The sequence below is a fragment of the Pangasianodon hypophthalmus genome, chromosome 4 (genome assembly GCF_027358585.1).
Source record: "Pangasianodon hypophthalmus isolate fPanHyp1 chromosome 4, fPanHyp1.pri, whole genome shotgun sequence".
Classification (NCBI taxonomy): Eukaryota; Metazoa; Chordata; class Actinopteri; order Siluriformes; family Pangasiidae; genus Pangasianodon; species Pangasianodon hypophthalmus.
In genome coordinates, this window is record NC_069713.1 from 29214161 (window position 1) to 29241625 (window position 27465).

The 27465-nt window shown below is 40.2% G+C and overlaps 1 protein-coding gene across 1 annotated transcript; it reads left to right on the plus strand.

Moving 5' to 3' along the window:
- Window positions 1-235: 235 nt before the first annotated feature.
- On the plus strand, window positions 236-27465 carry rbm33a (RNA binding motif protein 33a). Its single transcript, XM_053233393.1, has 19 exons — window positions 236-413; window positions 1259-1337; window positions 2523-2571; window positions 2663-2736; window positions 3093-3327; window positions 5417-5539; window positions 5668-5836; window positions 5920-6146; window positions 7377-7683; window positions 8758-8819; window positions 10966-11092; window positions 11288-11571; window positions 11738-11998; window positions 12134-12430; window positions 15034-15519; window positions 17817-18002; window positions 19215-19394; window positions 19960-20048; window positions 21161-27465. Exons 1-19 carry the CDS (start codon window positions 395-397, stop codon window positions 21207-21209), a joined length of 3303 nt encoding a protein of 1100 aa, XP_053089368.1. The 5' UTR covers window positions 236-394; the 3' UTR covers window positions 21210-27465.

Consider the following 27465-nt stretch of genomic DNA (forward strand, 5'->3'; position numbering starts at 1 on the left):
TTTGTTTTAAGGACTATACTCTGTTTGATTTTATATTTTTATTCTCAGACATTTTATTCTCAGACATTTCAGGGATGGGGCAGAGATTATATGTCAACATATAAAGCTTTTATTTTAGATTTGTTTGGAAATTTTGTCATTTGCCATTTAAGACACAAACAAGTCAACCGGCGGACATTTTGAATTCAGCACTTCCGCCTTTCATGGTACCCATAATGCAACGCGCGACTGAGACTGGTCCGCCATGTTTGTGTATGACTTCAGCGCCGTCTTCACATAAATACACTGACTATCCACATCAAGTCCCAAAAACACCCCGATAGCATCTGTCCCAATGCACTAATCCACAGTTTAAAGGAAATAAACACCCTGAAGACATTTGCCGTCCTCTGTAATGGCGGCCAGCGCCCGAGGTATGAGATAAAAACCTGTTAAATTTATTAACCTTTATTGAAACGGGGTATGTTAGCCATTTTTGCTAGCTAGTTAGCATGACGGGTTTTCTAACGCTTTATAGAAATGGAGTTACTCATGATAGAGTCCATAAGGGGAAAAAATATGCATGTTTACAAAATATTCTTTCTAAATATTCATTTCAATTAGAAATAAACCAGTTAAACGTTAGCTTAGCTTATGTAGGGGTTAGCTAATGTTTTATCTATTGTACATGTCGTGTCTGGGTGACTCGTGTAGTTTCGGATAATTTCGTATTTTTTCGGCTACAGTCCAGATTTATGGAGTTTATAATCCATAAAACAATCAATTTAAACTTGTTCACTCGACGAACAAGGCATTTTATATAGTAGAGTTGACTGTTTTAGTTATTTTAGGCTGTATCCTGTATAGTAAAGGTTCTTTATTGCTAAATAATGCACTAAAATATATATTTAGATGGCATGATGTTATTTTCATGCCCTATGTAGTGAGCGTACATATGGACTAAGGAGGAGAATGAACCAAGTGCTCACTTTTGGACACAGAATTTATTATTTTCTTTAGTACACATTGATGAAACCGTGTGTAACCACTGATGTGGTGACGTTCCCCATAAAGACATGTTTATGTAACATTTATGGAAGGAGTCTCCAGTGTCAGCGCCTGGGAACGGTCCATGATAAAGATGTAACTAAGTTTTCCGGCTGTAACGTGAATGATAACGTTCTATGACATGGAAGCCGGGATGACGTGATGTAGCGTATCACTGATTAGGGACACGTCCCGATTCAGGAGTTAATTACGTTGTGTGGAATTCTTCCAGATGAGGAGTTTGATGAGTATGATAAACCGGGAGCTGAGAGATCGAGGAGGCGAAGAGGAGATGATGATGACCTGGACAGGTGAGCAAACGCCCGTTTATAAATGATTAGTAATGTGTTAAAGGGATGTTGAAGTTGTACTGTATCTGTTATGAAGAGTGGTGTGTTTCAGTTAAGTGAAAGTAATGTAATAAAAATATATAATAATAATAATAAAATTTTATATAGCAAAATTAATTAACAGTGTTAAGTAAAAAATAAAAATTAAAAAAAATGTGGTATAAAATAAAATAATAAAAATCCAAAAAATAATAGCAGTGACAAAAAAGTAAAGAACAATATAAAAATATAAATATGTAATAAAATATAACAGTAATGTAAAAAAAAAAAAGTAAAAGTAATGCAAATAATAACAGTGACCAAAATTAAAAGCGCAATATAAAATTATAGTAATCATGCATATTAAAAATAGAATTAAAATAGTAAAATAAATTAAGTAAAATAATATGAAAATAACCTGACAGTGAAAGTCAGTAAAAAAAAAAGATTAAAAATTGTGTTATAAATAGAATGAGAATAGAATTATCATAGAATTAACAGTATGCTAATTAAAATAATAGAATACAGTAATATTGTAATATAATATAAGGAATGTGATGGTAAAAGTAATGCAAATAATAAAAATGCTACAATAATCGCAGGGACAGGAAAATGAAAATAATAGTATAAAATATTTTAAAAAAGAATGCATAATAAAAATAGAATAAAAATACCATAATTTAAATAATATAAAAGTAATGTGATGGTAAAAGTAAAATGGAACAGCTGATCAGTGACAGGAAAAAACAAGAAATAATATTTTATATAAAAAGTTAATATGAGACATACAATAAATAAAAGTCTTATTATTAAAATAATGAAAAAGTAATAAAAGATAGTTACATGCAGAAATTTTTTTTTGATGAACTTCAATCTTGATGAAAATGATAAAATGACTTTAGCGCACTCATGATGACATTTTGTTTCTCCTCTTCTGCGGAGTGAGAGACGCGCAACCGTTCACACTTTCCTCCTCCGGTGACTTTTCAGGAATTGATTTAACATTTGCGGAACATTTAGACGCCCGGCGGTTGATAACGTCTTTACCTTTCGCGCGTCGTCTTCTCGTTTCCGTCAGAGACGTTTGTTCAGTTAAAAGAGCGATTCAGAGAGTTGTGTGTTTGTTTAAAAAGGAGCGTGTTTCTAACCTGATTTCTCACTCACCAGTGATTTCGAAGGCGACCTGCTCGAGGAGGACTGGCTTTCATCCAAGAAGGTAGGTGTGCTGTTATGTAACTACGACTACACCTACACTAGATACAGAATGGTGCAGCGACCAACAATAATCGTTTCTAATCCTCCTGCAGAATCCGTCAGAGCTGTCAGACGAAGAGCTTAACGACGACCTGCTGCAAAGTGACGAGGAAGACCAGAACACGAGGTTTGATATGAATCTGCTGTTAAACAGTGAAGTGCTCAGTGCTCGCTGAACGAAACTGCTCGCACAGCAACGGGTTCTCAGCACGCTCTCGCTTCACGTAGCTGTGAATATCTTTGCGTAGATGCGATTCACGCCTCCTTGTGCTCATTTCTAATGACGCGATACTGCTCTGGCCTCTGAGCTGCGACCTGATTGGTTGGAATCTTAAAAAAAAAACACGACAAAACAAACCAAGCGATTGACGTCACTCGGCAGTTTGAGAATTTTTCGTTGCTAATCATTGTTAGACTTTTTTTTGGTAAACATTTACTCTTCTGTGCAGAATGGTAGATTTAAAGTGTGTGTGTGTGTGTTAGTGCGCAGGGTGCAGCTGTGAGCCTGAACGCGACGTCGGGTCTCAGCGAATCTTACGAGCTCCAGGAAGGAGATGAATACGCAGCGGAGGAGTACGGCGTGACGGAGGGAGAGGAGGAGGAGGAGTACAGGGCAGACGAGTACGGAGATGACGAGGGAATGGAGTACAACACGGGAGGAAACGAAGACGAAGTGCTGGACCTGCAGATCAACGAGCCGCTGGATGATGAATTTCAAGTGAGCACCATTTCCTTCTGTCGTCTCGCGTTTACTTCTATTGGTCGATTTATTGGTCCAAGTCGTCACGTTTGACGTTTCATGGTGACGGGGAAAGGGCAGGATGGCAGGATGTGGTCTCTAACTATTAAGTAGGTGGAGCTGAACACGATTTTATTTATTTATTTATTTAAACTCTTTGACTCCGCCTCTCTTTCCTGCCCGTTTGCACAAAGCTCTATTCCCAGAACCTAGAGTTAGCATGCTAACTAGCGTTAGACATCACTTTCAAGCGCACTCGGACATTCAGCTGCTTAAAAGCCAAGTTATATCACTATAAACACACCCAAATACGTCTCAAAATGATTTGCGAGGATGTTCATGAGCGCTGTAGCTGTCTTTTTTTTATATTCAAACAATTCAGAGCTTCATACAGATTACGTTTACTAAAAACTTACTCTGTTTTGGAAAAGTGCTGTATTTATTCTGGTTTTTAATGCATTTCTGGTTAATGTTTTTTTTTTTTTTTTTTTTTATAAAGCACAGCGTGATTTCTTTGCTCATAGGAGAATTATCTAGCTGTGCTGGGCACTTAATGATTTCAGACTGAGATGTGGGCGGAGTAAAGTGACGTAAACACAAACAAGCCTTTTAATACATTTTCTCAGCCTTGTAATACATTTGTCCTTAACCCATTTTTGGCTTAACCCATTTTTTTAAAAATCATGTTTTACAAATTTATCCATGTTATTTGTAAAAGTAAGAAATAAACAATAGTAATTAACTATTGCACCTTTAACTAAAACAAATGAGTGGCAGATGTACCGGAAACCCCTGTATATATGCGCACTACATTTAAGAGATTCTCTTTTTTTTTCTTTTTTTTTTTAATATATAAAGTGAGCGGTGTTGTCTCTAATTTCAGCGCATTTCTTTCTTGTTAGGAAGCCACATCTACACAGAACACCTTATTCCATCTTTTTTTTTTTCTTTTCATTCCAAACTTCTTTTGTCCTTCCACGTCACATCACAGCATCTAAAAAAAAAAAAAAAAAAAAAAGGATCTGATAAGAGGTGAAAAGATCATTAACCTCAGCCTTTTACACGCCGACACAGCCCAGATGATTGATGAGTTTGTTCCCTTCTTTTCTCACATATTTATTTATTTATGTATTGAGCACATGAAGGATCGGTGAATGGGCTTCTGGGATGTGTAGGATGTTGAAAGACGTTTTTGTCTCCCATACAAAGGATTTCAGATCAACTGAGACACCTTTTGAGCATTTTTCTGGATGAGATTGGTTGTTTATACATATAAACACACACACACAAATACTGTGTACAAGTGTGTGTGTTGGTGTGATATCTCTGTTTTCAAGGTCATGGTTTTTGTGTTGGAACATCAACACACATCAATTCAACGCTATACAAATATATACACACACACACACACAGTATATAATGCATATATATTTTTTTTAGTGAAGATCTTTGGTGTGTATTGTGCATGTAAACATTCAAATGAGACTTGTGCCCGTGATATTGTGCCTGTCACTGAGGTGTGTGTGTACACATAAAGACGACTCGGTCAATGATATTGTTGCCGCACGGCTGTGTGGGTGTGTGTTTTATCCACTTTTTCAGTGCGTCGTCTTGAATATTTACATCTCATTGAATTTCAAATGAAGGCAGGAATACTAATGGGGCATAGAAATGTGACCAAGATCCCCACAGTTATGCTAATTCAACACCCCTCTTCCATCTTACATCGCGCCCCTACCACACACACACACACACGCACGCACACGCCGTTCCTTTTCTCACACGTGACGTTAACATGTTCATTCCGATCCTCGTCTGCACCCGTGCGAGCTTTAATCATCATCATCATCATCATCATCATGGGGGTTTTTCTTGGGGTTTTTCAGCTATCAAGCTCAAACGCAGATCGGTCCTGTTTCACAGACGTTCCCCAACAATAAATGTATCTATAAACGGATAAAAAGTATGACGCGTATGGTCACTAATGAATATAAACGGCAGTTGTTTGAAAATCTGCTGTGGTATAAAAGAACACAAGTTGGGACTGTCTTCCTGTCTTTGCCTGCAGGTCGAGGACTACGGCGCTGAGCCCCAGGAAGTGCAGCCTGACCAACAGGAAATGACTGAGGCGGAGGGGGAGGAGCCTGAGGAGGAAGTCGAAGATGTCTCCCAGGTTACAGAAGCAGAGGAGGTGAGAGATGACTATATGGAAATGTACACACTGTTTCCTATTTAGGTTTGGGAAACGCCCAGAGCGCGCTCTGTCTAGTGTTAATGAACGTCCTGTCGTTTTGTCGAGTAATTTTTTTCACTCTTAAGATGGAGGCCGAAGCCGAACCTGAGACCGAGACGAAGGAAGAATCCGACGAGGACGAAGAGGATGATGAAGAATCCGAGCGGCTGCGGTTCAAAACCGAGCGCAAAGACAGCACCGTGGTCCGTCTCTCCGACGCCACCAGCAAACGGCGGAACATTCCGGAAACGCTGGGTACGTCCGATAAAGAAACTATCCCTCAGCCTTGTTTTATTATCGAGCATTCGCGTTACTGGTTTTTAATATTTTCCTTTCAGAACTGACCGAAGAGGCCAAAGCGGACCTGCTGGAGTTTGAGGAGAAGGAGCGGCTGAGGAAACAAGGTCGCTTTGGTGGACGAGGGAGAGGAGGAGGAGTAGGTGGAGGAAGAGGAGGAGGACCTCCCGCGTTCGGGATGGGAGGTTTCCGTAAAGACGGAGGCGTAGGAAGAGGACGGATAAACGAACACAGACCTCCACTGATGCCAATGAACTTAGGCATGCAGGTAAACACTTATTGTTCACTTAAATCGTGGATCCTGATTGGTCAAAAGGTGTTGACTGATTTTCTATAACAGAGGCTCTGACAGTAGTGCAGCTGCACATCGCAGGTTTAAGCTCACTTCTTCAGCGAATAAACCACCTTGAGATGTGCTGTTAGAGGAAAATAATCAACATGAGGGATGGTGACAGTATTGAGGACTTGTTTCTTGTGTTTTTTTTTGTTTTTTTTTACTCTGTTTTGGATTTTAATATTTATTATTTCTAACCCAGGTCATGATCTTGTTAAAGGTGCAGTCAGTGATTCTTAAATGTTCTTAAATACGTGCTCAGAGGAAAAACTCTGGTCTCCAGGTGTCAGAGCTCCGGGTTTAGCTCTTAACCGACACCTTTTAGGCATTTAAACCATTTGTGGCGCATTAAACCGCCACTCATATACGTCCGTCCTTTCAGGTTCACGTGCTTCAGTGGAACAGAGTAGGTTTGCTTTAGAAAAGTCAATTAGCTCAACTCTCACTCTTATCCATGTTGATACACGGATTACCCCAAACGACTTGGCAGGAGTCCATCAAACAGCATTACGCCAAATTAAATCTGCACTTTGTCTAAGGATTTAGCTCTCTTTGCTTATTTTATTATTAAATATCCATCGAGGAGTGTAATCCCCTCGCTTTTTTTTTTTTCCCCCCCTTCTTTACTTTTTTTTTTTTTATTCCTCTTTACGGATGAGGAAAGCCGTGTCATGTCTGGTCCTGGGAGCGTGTCTCTCTCATTTATTTATTTATTTATTTTTTAAAAAAAAGAAAAACACAACACAGACTTCAGAGGTGCGTAACGGTTTAATTGAATTTTTCTCCCCTTCGCATATGGAGTTAAAATTTTTTCAGAAAGATTAGCTCAAAGCTACAACTTCATAAAGAAATGTTTCCAGATGTTTATTGGGCAAAATTTAGGACAAAGCATTGAAAAAATGCGAATCGTTTTTTTGTTGTTGTTTTTTCCCTGTACCGTGTTGCATATTCTAAAGAGGAACACTAAAATGAAGCTAATTTCTATTTTTTAAATATATATAATTTTTATTGAATATTTTATATATACTAGACATTGTTTATTATATGCGCATTATATATATTTTGTTATTATGTTGTATTATTATATAAGCTAGACATTATATATTATATATTGTGTACTATTTTAGTATGTATTATCTTGTTCTCTCTCTCTCTCTCTCTCAGCCGAGAATAATTCCTCCTCAGTCGCATCGTCCTCAGCCGCGCCATTCCGTCCAATGTGGAGGTCCCAGTCTTTTCCCCACGCCGCTCATCCCGATCCCCCAGCAGCCTCTGCAGTCCCTGATGCCTCCGCGCTCACCGGCGCTGCACCAGAGGCCGCAGCAGGACCTGCAGCCGCCGCGCCCTCACGGACACCCACACGCACTTCCACACACACACTCCAACCAGCAGCAGCACCAGCAGCAGCAGCCCAAGAACATTCACATCAACCCACATTTCAGAGGGCCGTCGTCGTCCTCACCTGTGCACGGTACGGGACCTCGCAGTTCTTTCATTCACCCAGTTTTTAAAAGTGCAGGTAAACCGAGAACAGTTAACGCAAGACCCGTTAACGCAGACCGTCTAGAAGGTGTGTCTTTAAGACCATATATGGAAACGAGAGCAGCTCTGAGTGGGCGTGGCTTTATAACTACACCATGTATAGAAATCTGTTGATGTCGTTAAGACCATATATGCAAATGAGAGCGGCTCTAAGTAGGCGTGGCTTTATGACTACACTGTGTATGGGTATATTTAGGTATTTTTGAGACCATATATGCAAATGAGAGCAGCTCTAAATGAGAGCAGCTCTGAGTGGGTGTGGCTTTATAACTACACCATGTATAGAAATCTGTTGATGTCGTTAAGACCATATATGGAAATGAGAGCGGCTCTAAGTAGGCGTGGCTTTACAACTACACTGTGTATGGGAATATTTATGTATCTTTGAGACCTTATATGGAAACGAGAGCAGCTCTGAGTGGGCGTGGCTTTATAACTACTTTATAACTTTATATGGACGTGGCTTTGTAACTCTATAGGTCTATTCCTATGAAATCTACTGAAGTCTTTAAGACCATATATGCAAATGAGAGCAGCTATAAGTAGGCGTGGCTTTATGACTGCACTGAGTAAGGGGAATGTTTAGGTATTTTTGAGACCATATATGCAAACGAGAGCAGCTATAAGTAGGCGTGGCTTTATGACTACACTGTGTAAGGCGAATATTTAGGTATCTTTGCATCCATACATGGAAATCTTTAAGTAAAATAAAGGAAGTCACTGGCATTCCTGTCTCCTCTTATATTTTATAACATGAGCTAATCTGCCAGGATTTGAGAGAATATATTTAAATCATTGAAACAATGTTATAATTCTACTAACTGCTAGTGCCCCTTTAGAAATATTTGAGGGCTGTGTATTTGTATGAAGAACCTAGACACGCCCACCGGACAAACCGATTTGCTGATTAGCTGAGGAGTTGGTGTTATGGATGTAGTATCACAGCAGTGTCTGTATGATAAATGTGAAGTGAATTGGTATATTTGTGTCTGTCTCTTCACAGTTCCGTTGGTATCATCTGCCCCAAATCAGCCCAGACCCAACCTCGGCCCTCAGAGATTCCCGGTAAGCGAGCACACTTCACCTCACAGTAACACAACACACATTGTGAGTTAAACACTGCGTCTCAAACGGAGTACTGAGTAACTGAGTATTTGCACACAGCGCCCCCCGGTGGTGTCTGCTTTGGCTACAGCCTTTGATTAGGGACGCATCAGTACACACACTGGTATCGGGTACACATCTGATATCAGGCTTGTTTACTTGTACTTGTAGTAAATATGTGGCTATGTGGCGTAATCCTCGTTTACGCTGTCACACTAATGGCCAAGCGAAATGTTAAGAAGAAATACGGCATCTACGTAAATGTCTTAAATATTAAACAGTGTGGCTTGACGAGAAAAAAATGTCTACAGACAGCGTTAGATAAGTCACGCTCTTCTCCACTGCAGCTCTACATGATCCAAGCTAGCTAAAAATCAACAAGCTAACGTTATAAAGAACGAGAATATTCGCGTAAATGCGTGAACACACACGTACGCTTTTCAGGGGTACTCTGTAAACGTAAACGGAGCTAAAGAAAACGTTTCACGACGTCCCTGGTTGATTACTACGAGTATCTCGTACTTGGTCTTGTATCGATGTATCCTTACTTAGAATAAAGCGTCCACAGTATATAGAAATCGAAATTATAGAGCTTGTGCACGCAATTTAGACAAAACGCCTTAAAAATGCACTAAATGGATGTGTGTCTCAGAGAGGATTGAAACACTGGTTAAAAATGATTAGTTGAATGAAATGGTTGAAAATATTTCACATCACCTCACACACTCTGGATTAAACCGGGGGTCCCTCGGACTAATTGAGCTGCGTACGCACGCTTGGATAGGTGTAAGAGGTTTTATATTTTATATTCCTGCAGTGTTTTTTTTTTTCGTATTTGGACGTTATTTAAAATGCTAATGCAGAGCAGCAGCAGCTACAGTCGTCCCTCTGGGTGTCTGATTAGCATCGATTATCATACAGGGACGTCTCACCTCAATATCAGCTCTCCGATGAATATTAACGCTGACTTTGTGAATATTAATCGTAAACACATACTTGATCCTGTATTGGATTTTATTTTCCATGTATTCTAAACTGGACCATAACATTTTGAATTTCTTCTTTTATATAAAAATCCTTTTTTTTTTTTTTTTTTTTTTTTTTTGGTTAGTCAGATAATTGTGTAATGTTATTACATAATGCATTATTGCATTTAACTTAATTTACTAGATTGTTAGATTATTTTGCAGCCTGTTTATTATATAATTTGCGTATTAATCGCGTGTATTTGCTGAAGTCATGGTGTCTGGACGCATTGCAAAATGAATTTTTGCTAATATTTCATGCTAATAAAGCTAAGCGTAAACTTCTGGAATTCAACAATTTTCATATTTTAAGACGTTATTGCACATTATTATTATTATTATTATTATTTTACACAATTAGTGTATAAAATTCATCATGTAAATCCCTGTTAGAAGCTTCACCTTGGCTCCTGAGCCCCCAACCCCAACCCCCCGCCCCCAAAATGGTCGTTATTTGTCTTTCGGTGTTTGTTTTATCTCTCATGCAGATCATATCGGGTCACATATTGACCATCTCAGTGCGTATTTGCTGAGGATTAGCGCAGCGCTGTGTTTTTATCATGCAGCGAGGCATTGTGGCCGTCTTTAAGCTCCCATTGTGTTAGATCCGCTGACCTTCTTTTTTTCTTTTTTTCTGAATTCCCGAGCCCACCATTCTCCTTTGCTCTGCGTAGCTAATCCGGCTGATTGACTTTCCCTTAAGTAACTTTTTCTCCAAGCGCACCTTTGCTTGGATTAAAAGCTCGATCGCATCTTAAGTCATTTGTAATGAGCCGAGATGAAGCGGCACGGCTCTTTATGAGCAAAGTGTAATTTCTTTGAGAGAATAAAAGAGTCGGTGATGAGGGGATTGGTATTCAGCAGGGAGATTAAGAGGATCGTTATCTCAGGATGGGTTTTATTAGCTAACCTTATTTTTTTATATATAAATAACCTTTTCTGAAAATGTCAGAGGGCACTCCATAGCATTGAGATGATGTCACTGTTTTCCTAACTCCCTCCATCACGACAACTGGGGAAGAGAAAGGCCGTCGAATGCATTTTTCGTGTGTCGTTATCATTTGGCTCACGTTTCGTCTCAGGGCCCTGTGGATTTCCCGCAGCACCTCCAGGGTAATTTCCTCCAGCCTCAGAGACCCCCGCCTCAGGAGCAGTGGAGAGGACCACCACCACCTCCTCACCAGGAGAGGGAGCCATTCTACAGCAACGGTAAACCCGAGAATGCGGCTGCGTCCCAAATAACAAATAACAGCCTGCTAGCTTATTGACCAAAACCTGACGCTAAACACATGAGAGATTTTAGTTCATAATCTTCAAACTGACTTGCAGTTTCTCAGGGACGTTTGCCTGCATTGGATTATTGGTAATGTACAAGAATAACACTGTTCACTCTCTGTTGCACAGAGCCACGTTTTCCAGCCCAGCCCCTGTTTGATCTCCCAGGCTCCGCCCCCCTGTTGAACAACAACATCCTCCCTCTGTCCTTCCCTCAGCCGGGGCCGGGGTTCTGCCCCCCGGGCGGTGGAATGTTCCAGAGAGACCTTCCTCCTCCTCGCCACAATCTGCCCCCCCCTCAGCCTTCTCCTGCCCCGCCTGCGCCCCGCGGTTTCATGGGACACAGACAGCCGTTTCCTCCACAGCAGCACAACGCCCCCTTCAGTCCTCAGCACGGGCCATTCGGCATGCAGGTAACACACACACACACACACACACAATTACGGAAGAAACAATGTCATTTTTTCAATCTACATATTCTCTCTATTATAGACGCTGTGTAAATTGTATCTTATATGTTCAGTTCTGACTTTTTTCTTGTGTGTGTGTGTGTGTGTGTGTGTTTGTTCGTCTTAACAGGGCCTAATGCAGCCACACCCTCAGCCGCAGCACCACGACCCGCCCCTACCTCCGCATCATCACTCAATGCACCAGCATCAGCACAGACAGGAAATTCCTCCTCTGCCTCATAATCAGCATCACCAGCATCAACACCAGGGCCAGCCTGGGCAGCAGCATCCCATCATGCACCTCTCTCAGCCGCCCTTCCGTCAGCCCATTCAGGGTGGACCTAGACAGATGAAGCCCCGCCCACAAAACAACATGGGTCACTTAAGAATGGTACGAAAATATATATATGTATGTGTATATATATATAAGTAGAGATGAGATGCCAGACTGAGGGATTTGGAGTCTTAAGATTTACACTGGTGTGTGTGTGTGTGTGTGTGCGTGTGCGCGCGTGTGTGCGTGCAGGGGTCACCTTCGTCCCTGCAGCAGCTCCAGAACCTCCCTCAGCGCAACAGTAACCTGCGCGAGCTCCCCATCGCCCCCGGCAACAATGACCCCGTCCGCCCCCCTCAGCCTAGGCCCATGACCAGGGTCACCCAGAATGCCCGGCCTGGTCAGGGGATTGGGGGAGGAGCCATTGGACGAGGGCGGGGTCTTGCTAAACCTGCCCCGACTCCAGGCGCTTCAGAGATGAAGAATGAAATACCAGCCCCACAGACAAGCACACCTGTACAAAAACCAACGCCAAACACACCTGCACAGGTAAACACAGCCTAACACATCTGCACAGGTAAACACAGCCTAACACATCTGTATAGGTAAACACAGCCTAACACATCTGTACAGGAAAACACAGCCTAACACATCTGTACAGGAAAACACAGCCTAACACTTCTGTACAGGTAAACACAGCCTAACACATCTGTACACAGCATAACACAGCTGTACAGGTAAACACAGCCTAACACTTCTGCACAGGTAAACACAGCCTAACACATCTGCACAGGTAAACACAGCCTAACACATCTGTATAGGTAAACACAGCCTAACACATCTGTACAGGAAAACACAGCCTAACACATCTGTATAGGAAAACACAGCCTAACACTTCTGTACAGGTAAACACAGCCTAACACTTCTGTACACAGCATAACACAGCTGTACAGGTAAACACAGCCTAACACTTCTGTATAGGTAAACACAGCCTAACACATCTGTACAGGAAAACACAGCTCAACACATCTGTACAGGAAAACACAGCCTAACACATCTGTACAGGTAAACACAGCCTAACACTTCTGTACACAGCATAACACAGCTGTACAGGTAAACACAGCCTAACACAGCTGTACAGGTAAACACAGCCTAACACATCTGTACAGGTAAACACAGCCTAACACATCTGTACAGGTAAACACAGCCTAACACATCTGTATAGGTAAACACAGCCTAACACATCTGTACAGGTAAACACAGCCTAACACATCTGTACAGGAAAACACAGCCTAACACATCTGTACAGGAAAACACAGCCTAACACATCTGTATAGGTAAACACAGCCTAACACAGCTGTACAGGAAAACACAGCCTAACACATCTGTACAGGTAAACACAGCCTAACACATCTGTACAGGTAAACACAGCCTAACACATCTGTACAGGTAAACACAGCCTAACACATCTGTATAGGTAAACACAGCCTAACACATCTGTATAGGTAAACACAGCCTAACACATCTGTACAGGTAAACACAGCCTAACACATCTGTATAGGTAAACACAGCCTAACACATCTGCACAGGAAAACACAGCCTAACACATCTGTACAGGAAAACACAGCCTAACACATCTGTACAGGAAAACACAGCCTAACACATCTGTACAGGAAAACACAGTCTAACACATCTGCACAGGAAAACACAGCCTAACACATCTGTATAGGTAAACACAGTCTAACACATCTGCACAGGAAAACACAGCCTAACACATCTGTACAGGAAAACACAGCCTAACACATCTGTACAGGAAGACACAGCCTAACACATCTGTACAGGTAAACACAGCCTAACACATCTGTACAGGTAAACACAGCCTAACGTGCCTGCACAGGTAAACACAGCCTAACGCGCCTGCACAGGAAAACACAGCCTAACACATCTGTACAGGAAAACACAGCTCAACACATCTGTACAGGTAAACACAGCCTAACACATCTGTATAGGTAAACACAGCCTAACACGCCTGTACAGGTAAACACAGCCTAACACATCTGTACAGGTAAACACAGCCTAACACATCTGTACAGGTAAACACAGCCTAACACATCTGTATAGGTAAACACAGCCTAACACATCTGTACAGGAAAACACAGCCTAACACTTCTGTACAGGTAAACACAGCCTAACACTTCTGTACACAGCCTAACACATCTGTACAGGAAAACACAGCCTAACACTTCTGTACAGGAAAACACAGCCTAACACATCTGTACAGGAAAACACAGCCTAACACTTCTGTACACAGCCTAACACAGCTGTACAGGAAAACACAGCCTAACACTTCTGTACAGGAAAACACAGCCTAACACAGCTGTACAGGTAAACACAGCCTAACACTTCTGTACACAGCCTAACACAGCTGTACAGGAAAACACAGCCTAACACAGCTGTACAGGTAAACACAGCCTAACACATATGTATAGGTAAACACAGCTCAACACATATGTACAGGTAAACACAGCCTAACACATATGTATAGGTAAACACAGCCTAACACGCCTGCACAGGTAAACACAGCCTAACACGCCTGCACAGGTAAACACAGCCTAACACGCCTGCACAGGTAAACACAGCCTAACACGCCTGCATAGGTAAACACAGCCTAACACGCCTGCATAGGTAAACACAGCCTAACACATCTGCACAGGTAAACACAGCCTAACACAGCTGTACAGGTAAACACAGCCTAACATAGCTGTACAGGTAAACACAGCTCAACACGCCTGTACAGGTAAACATAGCTCAACACATCTGTACAGGAAAACACAGCCTAACACGCCTGTACAGGTAAATACAGCTTAACACATATGTACAAGTAAACACAGCCAGGCACACCTGCACAGGTAAACACAGCTCAACACACCTGTGCAGGTAAAAGTAGCCTAACACACCTGTACAGGTACATGGTGCCAAACACACTTTGGACCTGGCCAAGCTCATACATACATTTAACATGTAAATGCAGCCAAATGCATATAAATGTAGTCAAGCACGCCTATACCTCTATGCATAAATATAGCCTAGCACACCTGTGCAGGTAAACACAGCCTTGAAATGCTGAAATTCTTTTTAATCATCTATTGTAGGATGAGGATGAGGACGAGGAAACGCGTCAGTACCGGCTGAAGATTGAGGAGCAGAAGCGACTGCGTGAGGAAATCCTTAAACGCAAGGAAATGCGCAGGCAGATGCAGGCCGGCGCGCGCAAAAAGGAGCTGCTGGAGCGCCTCGGGGGCCAAGTAACACCCCAAACAACCCCCATGCAGACTCAAACCACCCCGACTCAACCCCAAACCACCCCAACGCCCCCCGCCGCCGCCCCCAATGGCGTTAAATCCCGCCTACAGAACCCCAGCGTAGAGCAAAAGCAGCGTACGCAGAACCCACAGAGACACGTTCCACAGCTCCAAAGTCCCAACGTCAACGTCACGGCGCCTCCAGAGGAGAACAAGATCACACCGATCCAGACGCAAGCCAACGCTGTGAGGAAGAGGACCATCATGCAGCGCGTTAACACCAGCGGCTCGCCTCAGATCCCACAAAAAGTGCGAGTTGTTAAACGACTAACGGGCGTGAGTACACATTTATTATCAGGTTACAGCGCAGTGCATAAGTATTCACCCCCCCTGAGCTTAATTGGGATTATATGTCATGCATCTACACAAAATAGTCCATAATTATAAATATATAGTTAGCAAAATTAGTTACAAATACTTTTTTTTTATATTTTATTGAGCAGGGGTGAATGGTATTACAAAAATATTACATCACGATCCTCAAAGGCATTTCTACATTACACGATATGGTTCACAATACATCAGTTTACGAGCAATTTCCCAGCAGTACAGTTTGTTACATATTAAAAAAAACCTTTATAAACTTGCTTTTGTGAATGAAGGTAATAAAAAGCCATGAATTTCCCGAAAAATAAAAAAAGGTTGTTGGAGATTCAGCATTTATATGGAAAAGGTTCTATGGACTGATCAAAGCTAAAAAAGTAACTTTTTTGTCCTTAACATGAAAACACTAGTCACCCTGAGAACACCATGAGTCTTTATTGTGAAGCATGGTAGTGGTAGCATCAGTCCAGCATTTAGTTCCAGAGTATAATAATTCAGAATGTGGAGCGGTTATGTAAGGCACACTGAAATGGATCAACACACTGTGATGTAGTCGAATGACTACTGGAGGAAAAAAACAAAAAAAAAAAAAACATGCCATAATATGACTGGTAAGGTCTGTAAAATATGATATTAGGAAAAAAGTCAAGCATCAGACTTCATTCGTGAGACACGTAGGCCTGATGTAAAGTTCACATCCCGCTGTGTCCTTTCAATATTTTTCTTCCATCCTGTCATCTTTCTTTGAATCTGGACAAAGCGAACGAGCGTCAGTTTATTGTGAACGTCCTTCTGACTGTATTAAATCCATAACGTATCCGTGTGATGGCACTCGTCTCTAATTGAGCACGCTCGTTACCTTTTAAGCGCTGAAATGGCACTCGTCAGAGTGAGCCGTTTGGCATTTCAGATTTCGACAGCGGCTTAAAGGTTCGCGAGTCTTCTTCAAGTCATTTTGCTCCGTCGGGACCGTAAAACTTTATCATTTCTTGAAATTTGACACAGACTCCGCTTCGTAAATAAATGTCTTAACCATGAAAAGAGAAGGGAAGTGGGAAAAAAAAAAAAGAATCTCTTCTCATCTCATCCTCGAAAATGGATTGACGACGTTATCTTCTCCCTCTCCAGCCGTCTGACGCTGATCCGTGTTAAAATAGGTGTCAATCCCACGACGGGCGCAATTAATCTTCTTCCTCGTCGCAGGTATCGCTGTAATAATACCTGCGGGAGAAGGGGGGAAAAAAAAAGAGGGACGGATATTCTTTTGAGCTTAGCGCTGGCGATAAGAGTAAATGAAACGTTCACAAAAGCAGCAGGGAGGAGGAGGAGGAGGAGGAGGAGGAAGAGGTGCGGCTGAGGGAATTGCAGCTTAGCATCCGACAAGCAGCTCTGGATTTTCTATTCAGCTGCGTTAATCTGTCAGCGCATCAGGCGGGAGAATGATAGCGTTCAGAGACGACGGACAGATAGATTCACTCGTCAGCGCAGGAGCTCGGGTCAGAATTGTCATAATCTCTTGTCATATTGTTCCTTCAGAAAGCTCGTGGACAACAACAAACTGAAGCAAAGAAATAGGCTCTATTAATAAAGATAAAGATCAGACAGTTAATAAATAAAAGTTGGAAATAAATTTAAAAAATGAAGAAAAGTAAATGCTGCAAGAAACATAGCGAAAAGGTGTGGATTTTTAGCGCACACAAAATGGAGACAGCTAGCATCCTTGCTAATGGTACAAGGACGTTAAGGACTTTGTAATGATTTATTTAAAATGTATTTTTTTAATGAATCATTTATATTCAAATTTACCTCATCAGTCAATATCATAATATGACTTTAGAAAAAAGAACGAAAGACTTTTTTCTTCTTCACGTGATCTTTAGGAAATATGTTCCGGTTGAACATGTGACTTGTGGACTGTTCCAAATATTTCATAGGGGTGAATTTGTTCAAAGTTGATTTGAAATGTAGTGAAATGTATTTTTGTAACTTATACATGCACGATGTATGGAGGGGGGAGATGTTTCAAGTATGAGATGTTACACATTAAGGGAAAAATAACATGATTTTTGAAGTGTTAAGTGTGTAAAATGGCTTTTAACTTAATTTTATAGGATCTAGTTGTAAATGTTTTATCAGTGGGACACAAATCAGCGTCAAAATCATCATCATTCCTGACGCCTGTTAGAGCTAATATTATGCCTCAGACATTGTGTATAAGCAGAATAAACAGGCTTATCTTTATTCCACAGGGAGAGGAAGCTCCGCCCCTCCAGAATCAGCCGCAGCAAATGATTGGTCGAGCCACTCCTCAGCAGAGACTGAGCGCCGTCAGGAAGGTCACGGTGGCAACAGCTGGACCACAACAACCTCCGCAGCAGCAGCAGCAGCAACAGCAGCAGCAGCAACAGCAGCCTGAAGTGAACCAGAGTAACCGGGTACGTCCTCAAACGAGCTAAAAACCCACAAATGATCCTGTATTCAGGAAGAACTCGGAATTCCGTCCTTTTTTTGACCTACAAAGTGGGGAAAAACATCAACACCTCCATGTTCTGTTACAGTTAACAAACATATGTGTGTGTTGATTGATCAATCAACACACACACACACACATATATGTTGTTGTAAACAACAACAAGTGCTGTTGATGCTGTCAGCAGCCATTTTGATTTGACGTCATTTGATGATCTCGTGATTGAGGAGACCATCCGAAGTTCCTGAGTACAAATTCAAGGCGGCATTAACTTTGTTTTTTTAATGTAGGAAGTTACGGATTACGAGTTTAACTTAAAAAGGCTGAGGAACGTTCCAGAAAACACGCACCTGTCACAGGATGAAGGCCTTGTCCAGACCAACTTGGGCACATTTGCAAACACATTTTCGAATCTGCTCTTTAAAATGAATAACTCTTTTTTTAAAAAAAAGAGAGAGAATGAGAGGGAAAGAAAGAGAAAAAAACTCCACCTATTTATACATACTAGCTTGGACGATGGGAAATATATTTTTGTATTTTTTTTTTTCCCCTCTTTTTACATTTTTTTTGTCTCTAGTTTGTTGATGCGTAAAAGTGCACAATGTTTTTTTTCTTCGTTTCTCATGTTTTTTAGGTTTTTTTTTTTTAAATATATTTTTTTCCGCTGTGTTTCTCTTTCTCTCTCCCTTTATTATTATTTTTTCCATTGTTTTCTTTCCCTCTATTAGATGTGGTTTTAGTTATTGTCCATACTGGGGAGCTGGGGGTGGGGGTTATTAAATAATTTCATAAACAAACAAGTAAGTAAATAAATAGTCAAACAATTTTCAAGTCAAGTAATTGTCACATGATCACCACAAGATGGCAGAAGGTATCGCAGTGTTGCTTCCTGTATTAGGAAATTTAATTTCATGTTTGATTAGTATATAAGCAGCGTTGGGAAAGTGTGTTTTATGATCGCTTTCAGAGTGCCGAATGGTGACGTTGGACTTCTGATTGGATGGTCGTGAGTTCAAATCCCTTGAGCAAGGCCCTTAACCCTCAACTGCTCAGTTGTATATATGACAGATTTTCTATTGTTTTTGCGTTTCATTGTGGACAGGAAACTGAAATATAACACGTTAGTGTGGACTAGGCCTAAGTTTTGTGTGTGTGTTTTGGTCTCGTCACTGTGCAGGTGGTGGTTTCGGGTCGGGGGCGTGGTCGTGGTGCTCGTGGCGGTCGGGTGGCGCCGCAGAACAGGCAGAATACCCGAGCTGCTGAGTCTCAGCCCAGCACGGTGTCTATAGACGGCCTGTCGTCCTCTACCACCGAGAAACAGATCAAAAACCTGCTCAACTCCATCGGCCCCATACAGGTACAACATATACAATTCTGGATTCTGATTGGTCAGAAGGTGTTGATTCATTTTCTATAACAGCAGCTCTGTAAAGCACAGGTTTATATCAATGCGTTTGTTCTAATAAGTTATCGTTTCTATAGCAACAGCTCATTCACAGAGACGGAAAGAAAATCACAGTCTTTGATAATGGTGAATTTTTCCTGTAAGGAAATGTTTATTTGACATTTATGGAAGGAGTCTCCAGTGTCAGATGTTGATCATTTAGTTGATAAACTAAGTTCTAACTTGAGCAGAGATGGTGTTAAGTGTTATGCAGTAACACTTCAGTACACTGGGTGGCGCTAGTCACTCAGTTTCCTGTGTATGTGTCGAGAGTGTATCTGCTATATGAGTATGCAACGACGCCATCTTGTGGCCAGAGAGCCTTTATTAAAGCTCTTTACAAACAGAGCAGGTTTCTGTGCTAAATGTTCAGAGAATAATAAGACGCAATACAGTCACACTTCATAAAGAGAGTAAATCAGACATTTCTCTGTCTATATCAGTGATTTCTAGTTTAAAGGTGTGTTGTGCTCTGTAGATGTTTAAGATGATGCCGCAGCAGAGGAAAGCCATCGCTACGTTTGTGAATCCTCAGCACGCTCTGAGTTTCCAGCACAGCTTCCACAGGTGAGCACAGTTCACCTGGAGCTTCTCCGTTTTTTTTTTATTTTTCATTTTTGTAAAACGGTGCTCTCTGAAGTAGCGTCCTCTCTTTCTGTAAATGCACTAAATTGAGAATGTTTTGAGTTTTTTAACGCAAAATAAAATGTTATGTATGTTCGATTTAACTAACAATAAACAAGTATGTAGTTAAATATATTAATTAGGAATATAGGACCCAAAAGTGCATTACTCCTATTAAAACGTGTTAAATCTAATAGCTTTTACTAATAATTTTAACGATAACGATATTCAGAAATTGATTAAAGACCACTGATCAGCACAGGCACATTCAAGCATATGCACACGTGCTACTATGTTATCGTTTCTATAGCAACAACTTACACGCGGACTTGCATTTTAGATGCTTCACCTATTCTGCGATTAATAATAAACATACTAAAAATGTACCGTTACATAACAAGTAAAAATGTGTAAATGTTGATATGGTGAAGTTTTCTGAAAGTACATGTTTATTTAACGTATAAGGAAGGAGTCTCCAGTGTCGGAGTTAAAGCTGCACGTTAACCGTAAGTTTTTCCGACATCGTCAGGACGTTTAAGTTGTGCTTACGCTTTGCGGCTGCTTATCAACATGACAAGCTGTGTGTTTTAACTTCGAGAAAAACAAGAACCTGGTGAGGGAACGACGGTTTGTAGCTACGTTTCTTAATTAAGAACGTTTCACAACATTAATCGTAACTATAAACAGATAAAAAAGTACGACGTGTCGTTTGTTAATAAATTAATTGTAATGGTTGGCAGTTTAAATCGAAAGAGGTTAAACATGCTGGTTTGCACAGATACGTTAAAACAGTTTGAGCAGCAGATCAGCGGCGAATACCGTCAGCCATTTTCACGCTAGACATGCGATTTGTAAAAAAGACTGATTATAAATAAAGTTTTTTTTCTCTCGTGAATTACGATTTTTCTACTGTTACATCATGACTGGAAATAAAACGCTGCTGTTGGTTGAATACGACTGTTTTTTTGTTTTGTTTTGTTTTTATTTGTTTGTTTACTGCAGGTAGCTTATGTAAATAGCTTAGCAGCTAAGTTGTTTGTGTTATGATCACGCAGGCACATGATCGATCTGTCCCACATCGACGTGACCATTATCGACGGCTGAGGATCAGGCGAACGAGAGAACGATCAGCACAAAGCCGAGAGATCGAAGCAAGCTCCTGGAATCAAGGCCGTGTTTTACTCTAAAGCTCTCAAAACACTAAAGCAAGTTTCAGAGGAACTAACGGGAGAAACAATGGCAAACGACTCGGATTTAATCATCCATGGTTTCACTGAGAGCTGCTGTTCCTGCTTTGTGTTACGTACTCCACTGATAATTCCCAAAACTGAGTCAAAGGTGGGGAAGTCGCTGTGACTGTAGACACGCCGTTTACTGTTATTGTTATTATTATTATTTTTTCTTTCGACTGATTGATCAGTAAGTGAAACGAGAGAAAGGCTGTTTTTTTAAGCGAACCCGCGTAGTCAATAACGATGACGCACGATAATGGTTGCTCCCGTCTTCGTATACACTTTTAAATACACACTCCTGGACAAGATTTCCATTTCCTTGAGATTGAAAAGCAGGCTGGAGCTGTAGTCTTTGCCACCACTAGAGGGCAGCATGCGAGTAGAAACCACCATAAGAGATTTGTTCACACGTAATTATTGAATAATTTACGTAATTCGCTTTATCTGAGGTCATGAAGTATGTGTAGTTCATCTTTCAGCTCAGGTCACACTTTACGATCCCATTTATTACAATTAGCCAATATATAATCAGCTTTTATTAGAAAGGTTTTATTTTGGATCTCTGATTGTAGGTTTAAATATTAACTTGCTATTTATTTTATTATCATAAATCCTCAATGGCTAGTTTTCCAGAACGGCTAAAAATTCAAATGTTCATATTTCTCTCGTTTTCCTTTCATGAAATAATTGGCAGTAAGTTGTTTTTTTTTTTGTTTGTTTGTTTAGATTTATCCACTTAAATGAAAATAGTAAAAACACACCCGCGCTTCGACGTCCTGCTTGCGCTCCATAAAACGTGCGGTTGTATTGGTCTTGCGAGAACGTCGTCGTCTTGGCTTTTCCAGTTACACTGCAGCATTTCCAGAGTGCTTGAACATACTAGCATCTTAGCATTTGATCATTTTGGATAGGCTAATAGCAGCAAAGCCACAATCTGAGAGTTTGTTAACTAGCGTTGTGTGTAATTAGCAGTAGTTTCCTTTCTGGTTGTTAGATTTTGGGACCACAGTGTTTTTTCGCTCTCGCTCATGGTTTTCTCTGAGGTAGTTTTTAACGCTAGCTGCATGCTGTGTCGTAATTAGCCTATACAAGTCGATCTTTTCTGCTCTGATCAGCTATAAAGAGGTTACAGTGAGGCATATTAACAGTTTTTTTTGTTTTGCTATGTCCTAAACTTTCAGCACATTCCCCCAGATTCCCCAGTTTGAAGGAATATTAGACTAACACTGCTAATTTCACTCTAGGTCTTTGAGTTTCCTTCATTTTTTCCACTTTAGCTATGCTAACAGTGTAATGTTTACAACTTCCTCGTATAATTCACAGCTAGAGCATTAGATTTCAATAAGATTGAGTTCTAAAGTACACTTGGCTTTTTTCCGCTCAGTTTTCATCTCTTGTTACATCCAAACATTGTGTTTGCGTCTGCGTCTGAAGGATTGTTATGTTATGCTAGCTCTGTGCTAACCTGTATAGATCAATTTGTGGAGATTTTAAGTGGTTAGGGTTTTTTTCTGAGGTAAAAATGTCCCTATTTTTATCAATTTGTTCACTGTGTTGCTTCAGTGCGCTCCTCCATTTCCCAAATTTGAAGGATTGTTATGCTAGCATTGCTAACTAGCGTTCTAGCAAATATAGATCAGTCTTTCTTTCTCTATTCCTCTCTCTCTCTTTCTATTTTCTGTTCTTCATTATGTTATCTTTAATGGTCGCTTTTATTATGATCTGCTTCCTGTGCTACTTCCCAGTTCCCTCAGTTTCTCATTGGGAGTCTGAGGGGTTAGCTTGCTAGCATTGCTAACTACTTTGAGGTAATTATAGATCAGTCTTTATTTTTCCCCCGGACTCTTGTGGTTTTAAAGGCTGGAGTTGTTTCGAAGGGCATTTTCATTCTTTTTCCATTTAAGTCCAGGCATTTAGCGCTTCAGAGTCATCAGGATTGAAGGTTTGTTACGCTAGCTTTGCTGATTAGCGTTGTGAGTGAACACAGATCAGTATTTTCTCCTCACGGATCCTGAGTTATGATATTTTCCTCAGCTCTAGATGGATGTTTCATTACATTTTTTTCCATTTTCGCACAGTTTCCTCAGCGTGTGTTAGCTAGCGTTTATTGCTAACTAGCGTTGTGGGTGATTACAGCTCGTTTTTTTTTTCCTCATGTTGTGGTTTTTAAAAGTATGGATGTGTTTTGTGCTACATCACCGCACCATTTCCATTGAGTTATTTGCGTTTTCACCCAATTTCCCTAATGTGAATGAATGCAACTTTCTATTTGCTTTTTCCGATTAGCATAGATGCTGCCCTCGTCCTCGTTCCTCTAGCATTAATTATTCATTATTCCTCTATTCTACGCTTGTCCAGGAGTTGCTGTGTGTCGGGAGCAGCCGCTATCAGTGCTCACGCTTATGTACATAAGACGTGGCTACATTAGATATTTGAGGAACACCAATTCTAACAGTGGGTGTTTTTTTTTTTTTGTTTTGTTTTTTTTTCTTTTTCCCTTTCCTCCCCCCTGATTATAATTGTCAGAATTTCTTTTTTGTACTAAACCACATCACTGCTGGATTGTTTTACACATTCTGTTTAACGAAGCACGCTTAGGCCAGAGGTTTATCTTTGGCAAGCTTATTATTTGAAGACGTTTTAAAGATTAAAAAAAGGAAAAGAAAAAAGAATAAACGATGGTCATGTGTATACACTGTAATGATACGTATGTGCAGGCGGTTCACTTTAAAGGTTTTCTGTATGCGTGAGGGGAAAAAATGTCTGTTTTCCTCATTTCACCATCTTAACTTCTCCATCCAGGTGTTTTGGGTTTAAGTTTTGCGAAAAAAAAATACTTTTTGAATTTTGCCAGCTGATGTTTTTAGATGTTTTTTTGTTAGATTCTTAAGGCACTTTTTTCGGGTGACTTCTTGAGTTCTTTTTTTGAGCTCGGACTCAAAGAAATATTTTTTTCTCCTGAATGCATGAAAAAATTTGAAACCTAAACAAGCTAAAAGTCAATACTGCTTTCACATTTGGCCTTTTTTTTGTTCCCTTTTTATATAAGTTAGTTAGCTGATACTAGCTAGGAATGGTAAGAGTGTTGCTATGGTTACAGTGTGCACGAGTGTTGCTATGGTTACAGTGTGGTTATGTTACGTGCTCTGGGCAGCTATTTTCTTTCTTTTTTTTTTTTTTTTTTGAGGGAAAAAAAAAAGACACCAAGTGTGAAAGCAACTTAATTCAAACACCCTGATTGCTTTATATAATATATAAATATAAATATATCTAAAAGTCAGTTTTTATTTAAAAATGATAGCTTGAATACATTAAATAGATTAATATGTCAGTTATTTATTTATATCTTGTCCACAGGTTTTCTCATAAGCATTGGTAAGATGTCGTGATCATTCTGTATGTGCATGCTGAATTTGTGCTCATTTTTATTTTATGTTGGATTATTGATTTATAAATTCATTAATTTATTTATATTTTTTATTTATTTATTTATTTTACGTTTTGACCTTCAGATTAAGTGCACTTTAAGTCTTCATTTATATGGATTTTCTAAAAATCCTCATGCATTTGAAGCGTATCAGCTATGCTGACCCGTGTCACATGACACATTTCTAATACTTATATAAGATTTAAAAAAAAAAGGGAAAAAAATCTTATAAGAAAGAAACCAAGGTTCATATTGAATCTGAAAGTAACTTCCTTCGAAGTTTGTGGCTGGAAGATTTAGCAGCTGCATCTTTTTTAACTGTATTTGTTTGTACTGTCATGTGGTTCAGTTACTTGAATGTTTTGTAGGATTATTTTTTGATGATCTTGCAACAATAGCCGGGCCGTTATTTTTTGTGATGCTGGAAACTTTTTAAAAACCTGTTTGTACATTGAAGGTTACTGTGTCTATTCTATAATTAAGAATTTGTTGAAGGATAGACTGGTCATTTAGGCTAATTTTATATATTTCACTAATTTGAGCCTCTTCTTTTGCAGGTTAGATGTTCCAGAGACTGCCGAAGGGGAGTTTTTTATTTTATTTTATTGTATTTGTATTAAAGGAACGGTTCAGCGACAATTCCCCAGATGTAGTCGATCAGCTGAAGACGTGTTTGGTGTCCACTGTTAGCTTCTTCACTTTCCAGCAACAAGGCTAATGATGATGGGGGGAAAAAAAACATCCTGAAGTGATGCAGCGTAAATGCAGAATTTTAATATTATTTTAAAAATGATGTTTTTTGTAGCTATATGAAGATTTTATATGTTTAGGGAAAATATTAGCCTCATAGCTCCAGTGCAAAAGCTACCATCAGACACCAAGTGTTTCAGCTGGTCGACTCCAGATGAGGTAACGGAGAAGTTGATTTTTTGGCAAAGTATTAGTTTAAAGCCTTTATTTATGTTTGACATTTCACCATAGCTAGCACATTTGGCTAAATTGGGATAATAATATCTTTTAATATCTCTTAAAAGCTGAATTAGAATCCAATCAAAGCACAGAGCCTTTCAGTGGATTTGAACTCAGAAACTTAAAGGGGCAGTATGTAATTTTTACAGCCCTCTGCTGCCTTCGAGACGACTGACACTAAAACATCGCCAAGCCTTCGACTTCCCACAACCGTTAAATTTATCTTTGAGTTGCCTTTTAAATAATAAGAAAAGGGTAGACTTGAAAGGCTGTGTTTTGGCTTGAGGGGCGGAGCTAACTTTGGGGCCAGAAAAATGTAAACAGAAATCGATAAGAGCCATTGTTTGCTTGTAAAGGTGTAAAATTACCTTAATTTTTATTTTGGTGGTGTTATCGTTTATAAAGCAGAATCCATTCTAAATTTGGTTTTGTTGATACAGTGGATTAGAACTCAGAACCTTCTGGAATGTTAAAGTAGCAGTGTGTAATTTTTTTTACAGCCCTCTGCTTGTTTCTGAGACTACAACTGAAAGAAAAACTTTAAACTTCACACAGTTGTTAAAATTATGCTCAGTTTCTCTTTTAAGTAAAAGAAATGTGGCTGTGTTTTGGCAGGAAGGGGGCGGCAGAGCTAATTTCTGGGCCAGAAAAAATGTAGTCAGAAATATGAAATGAATTAACTTTTATAAACGTTTACTTTTATTTGTACCAGTTTAACTTTTGCAAAGCAGCATTCAGTGTAAATACAGAGCATTACAGTAGATTAGAACTCAGAACCTTAAAGGAGCAGTGTGTAATTTTTTAAAGCCCTCTGCTACCTTTGCAGAGCTGAATCTTTGAGCTGAACAGGAGGCGGAGCTAACTTCTGGGCCAGAAAATATAAACAGGAACCTGAACTGAAGAGCCAGTAAGAGGCATTAATTTTTGAATTTTTGTCAATTACAGTTTTTTTGACGGTGTCTTTGAAATGAGCCGATTATTTAAGGTCTAGAAACGGTTGTAAATTTTACATACTGAACCTTTAAGCGCTGAACCGCACCTTTAATACAGATTTATGAAAAATCCTGCCCTGATTTCGATCCAACTAATGACGGGTTTGTCCACAGCGTGTGTTTCCTGCGAGCGAGTTTCACCTCTAATGAGATTACGTTTCTCACCAGGTCCAGGGCCGATGAACAGATTCACCATCCTTCTACCTCCGTCTTTTCTTTCTTGGCAGAATTGTTAAACACTAGATAGAGAAATCTGTGCATTCTTTCATCTCTGTATCTCTATAATCAGCGTATCGGCTCGGCTTCTCCACGCTGACTGCACCTTTAATGTTCACATGACGTGCTTTTTTTTTTTTTTTATATTAAAGCAGGGAGGACGTGGCGCGTGGATTTCCTTAGTTTGTTTACCGTGGATCAGTGACGCTGCACCCAAGCGAACATTCACACACTCGTTCAGAGCTCCGAGCGATTTGTCTGTCTGTTACACACACACACACACGCACGCACACACACACTTCTGCGTTGTTGTTGTGGACTCGAAGGGAAACGCTCCGTATAACAGACAATTTACTGTACACTCCAAAAGTCATGTGATCACTCGTTACTGTGTGGAGTGAACTGTGTGTTCCTAAACTGCTGTCATGGACGCATCAGTGTGTACACATCCTCTTTCTGTCATCATGTAAATGTCAATGAAATGTAAACACAAATCCAAACAGAATAAATCTACCTGAAATAAA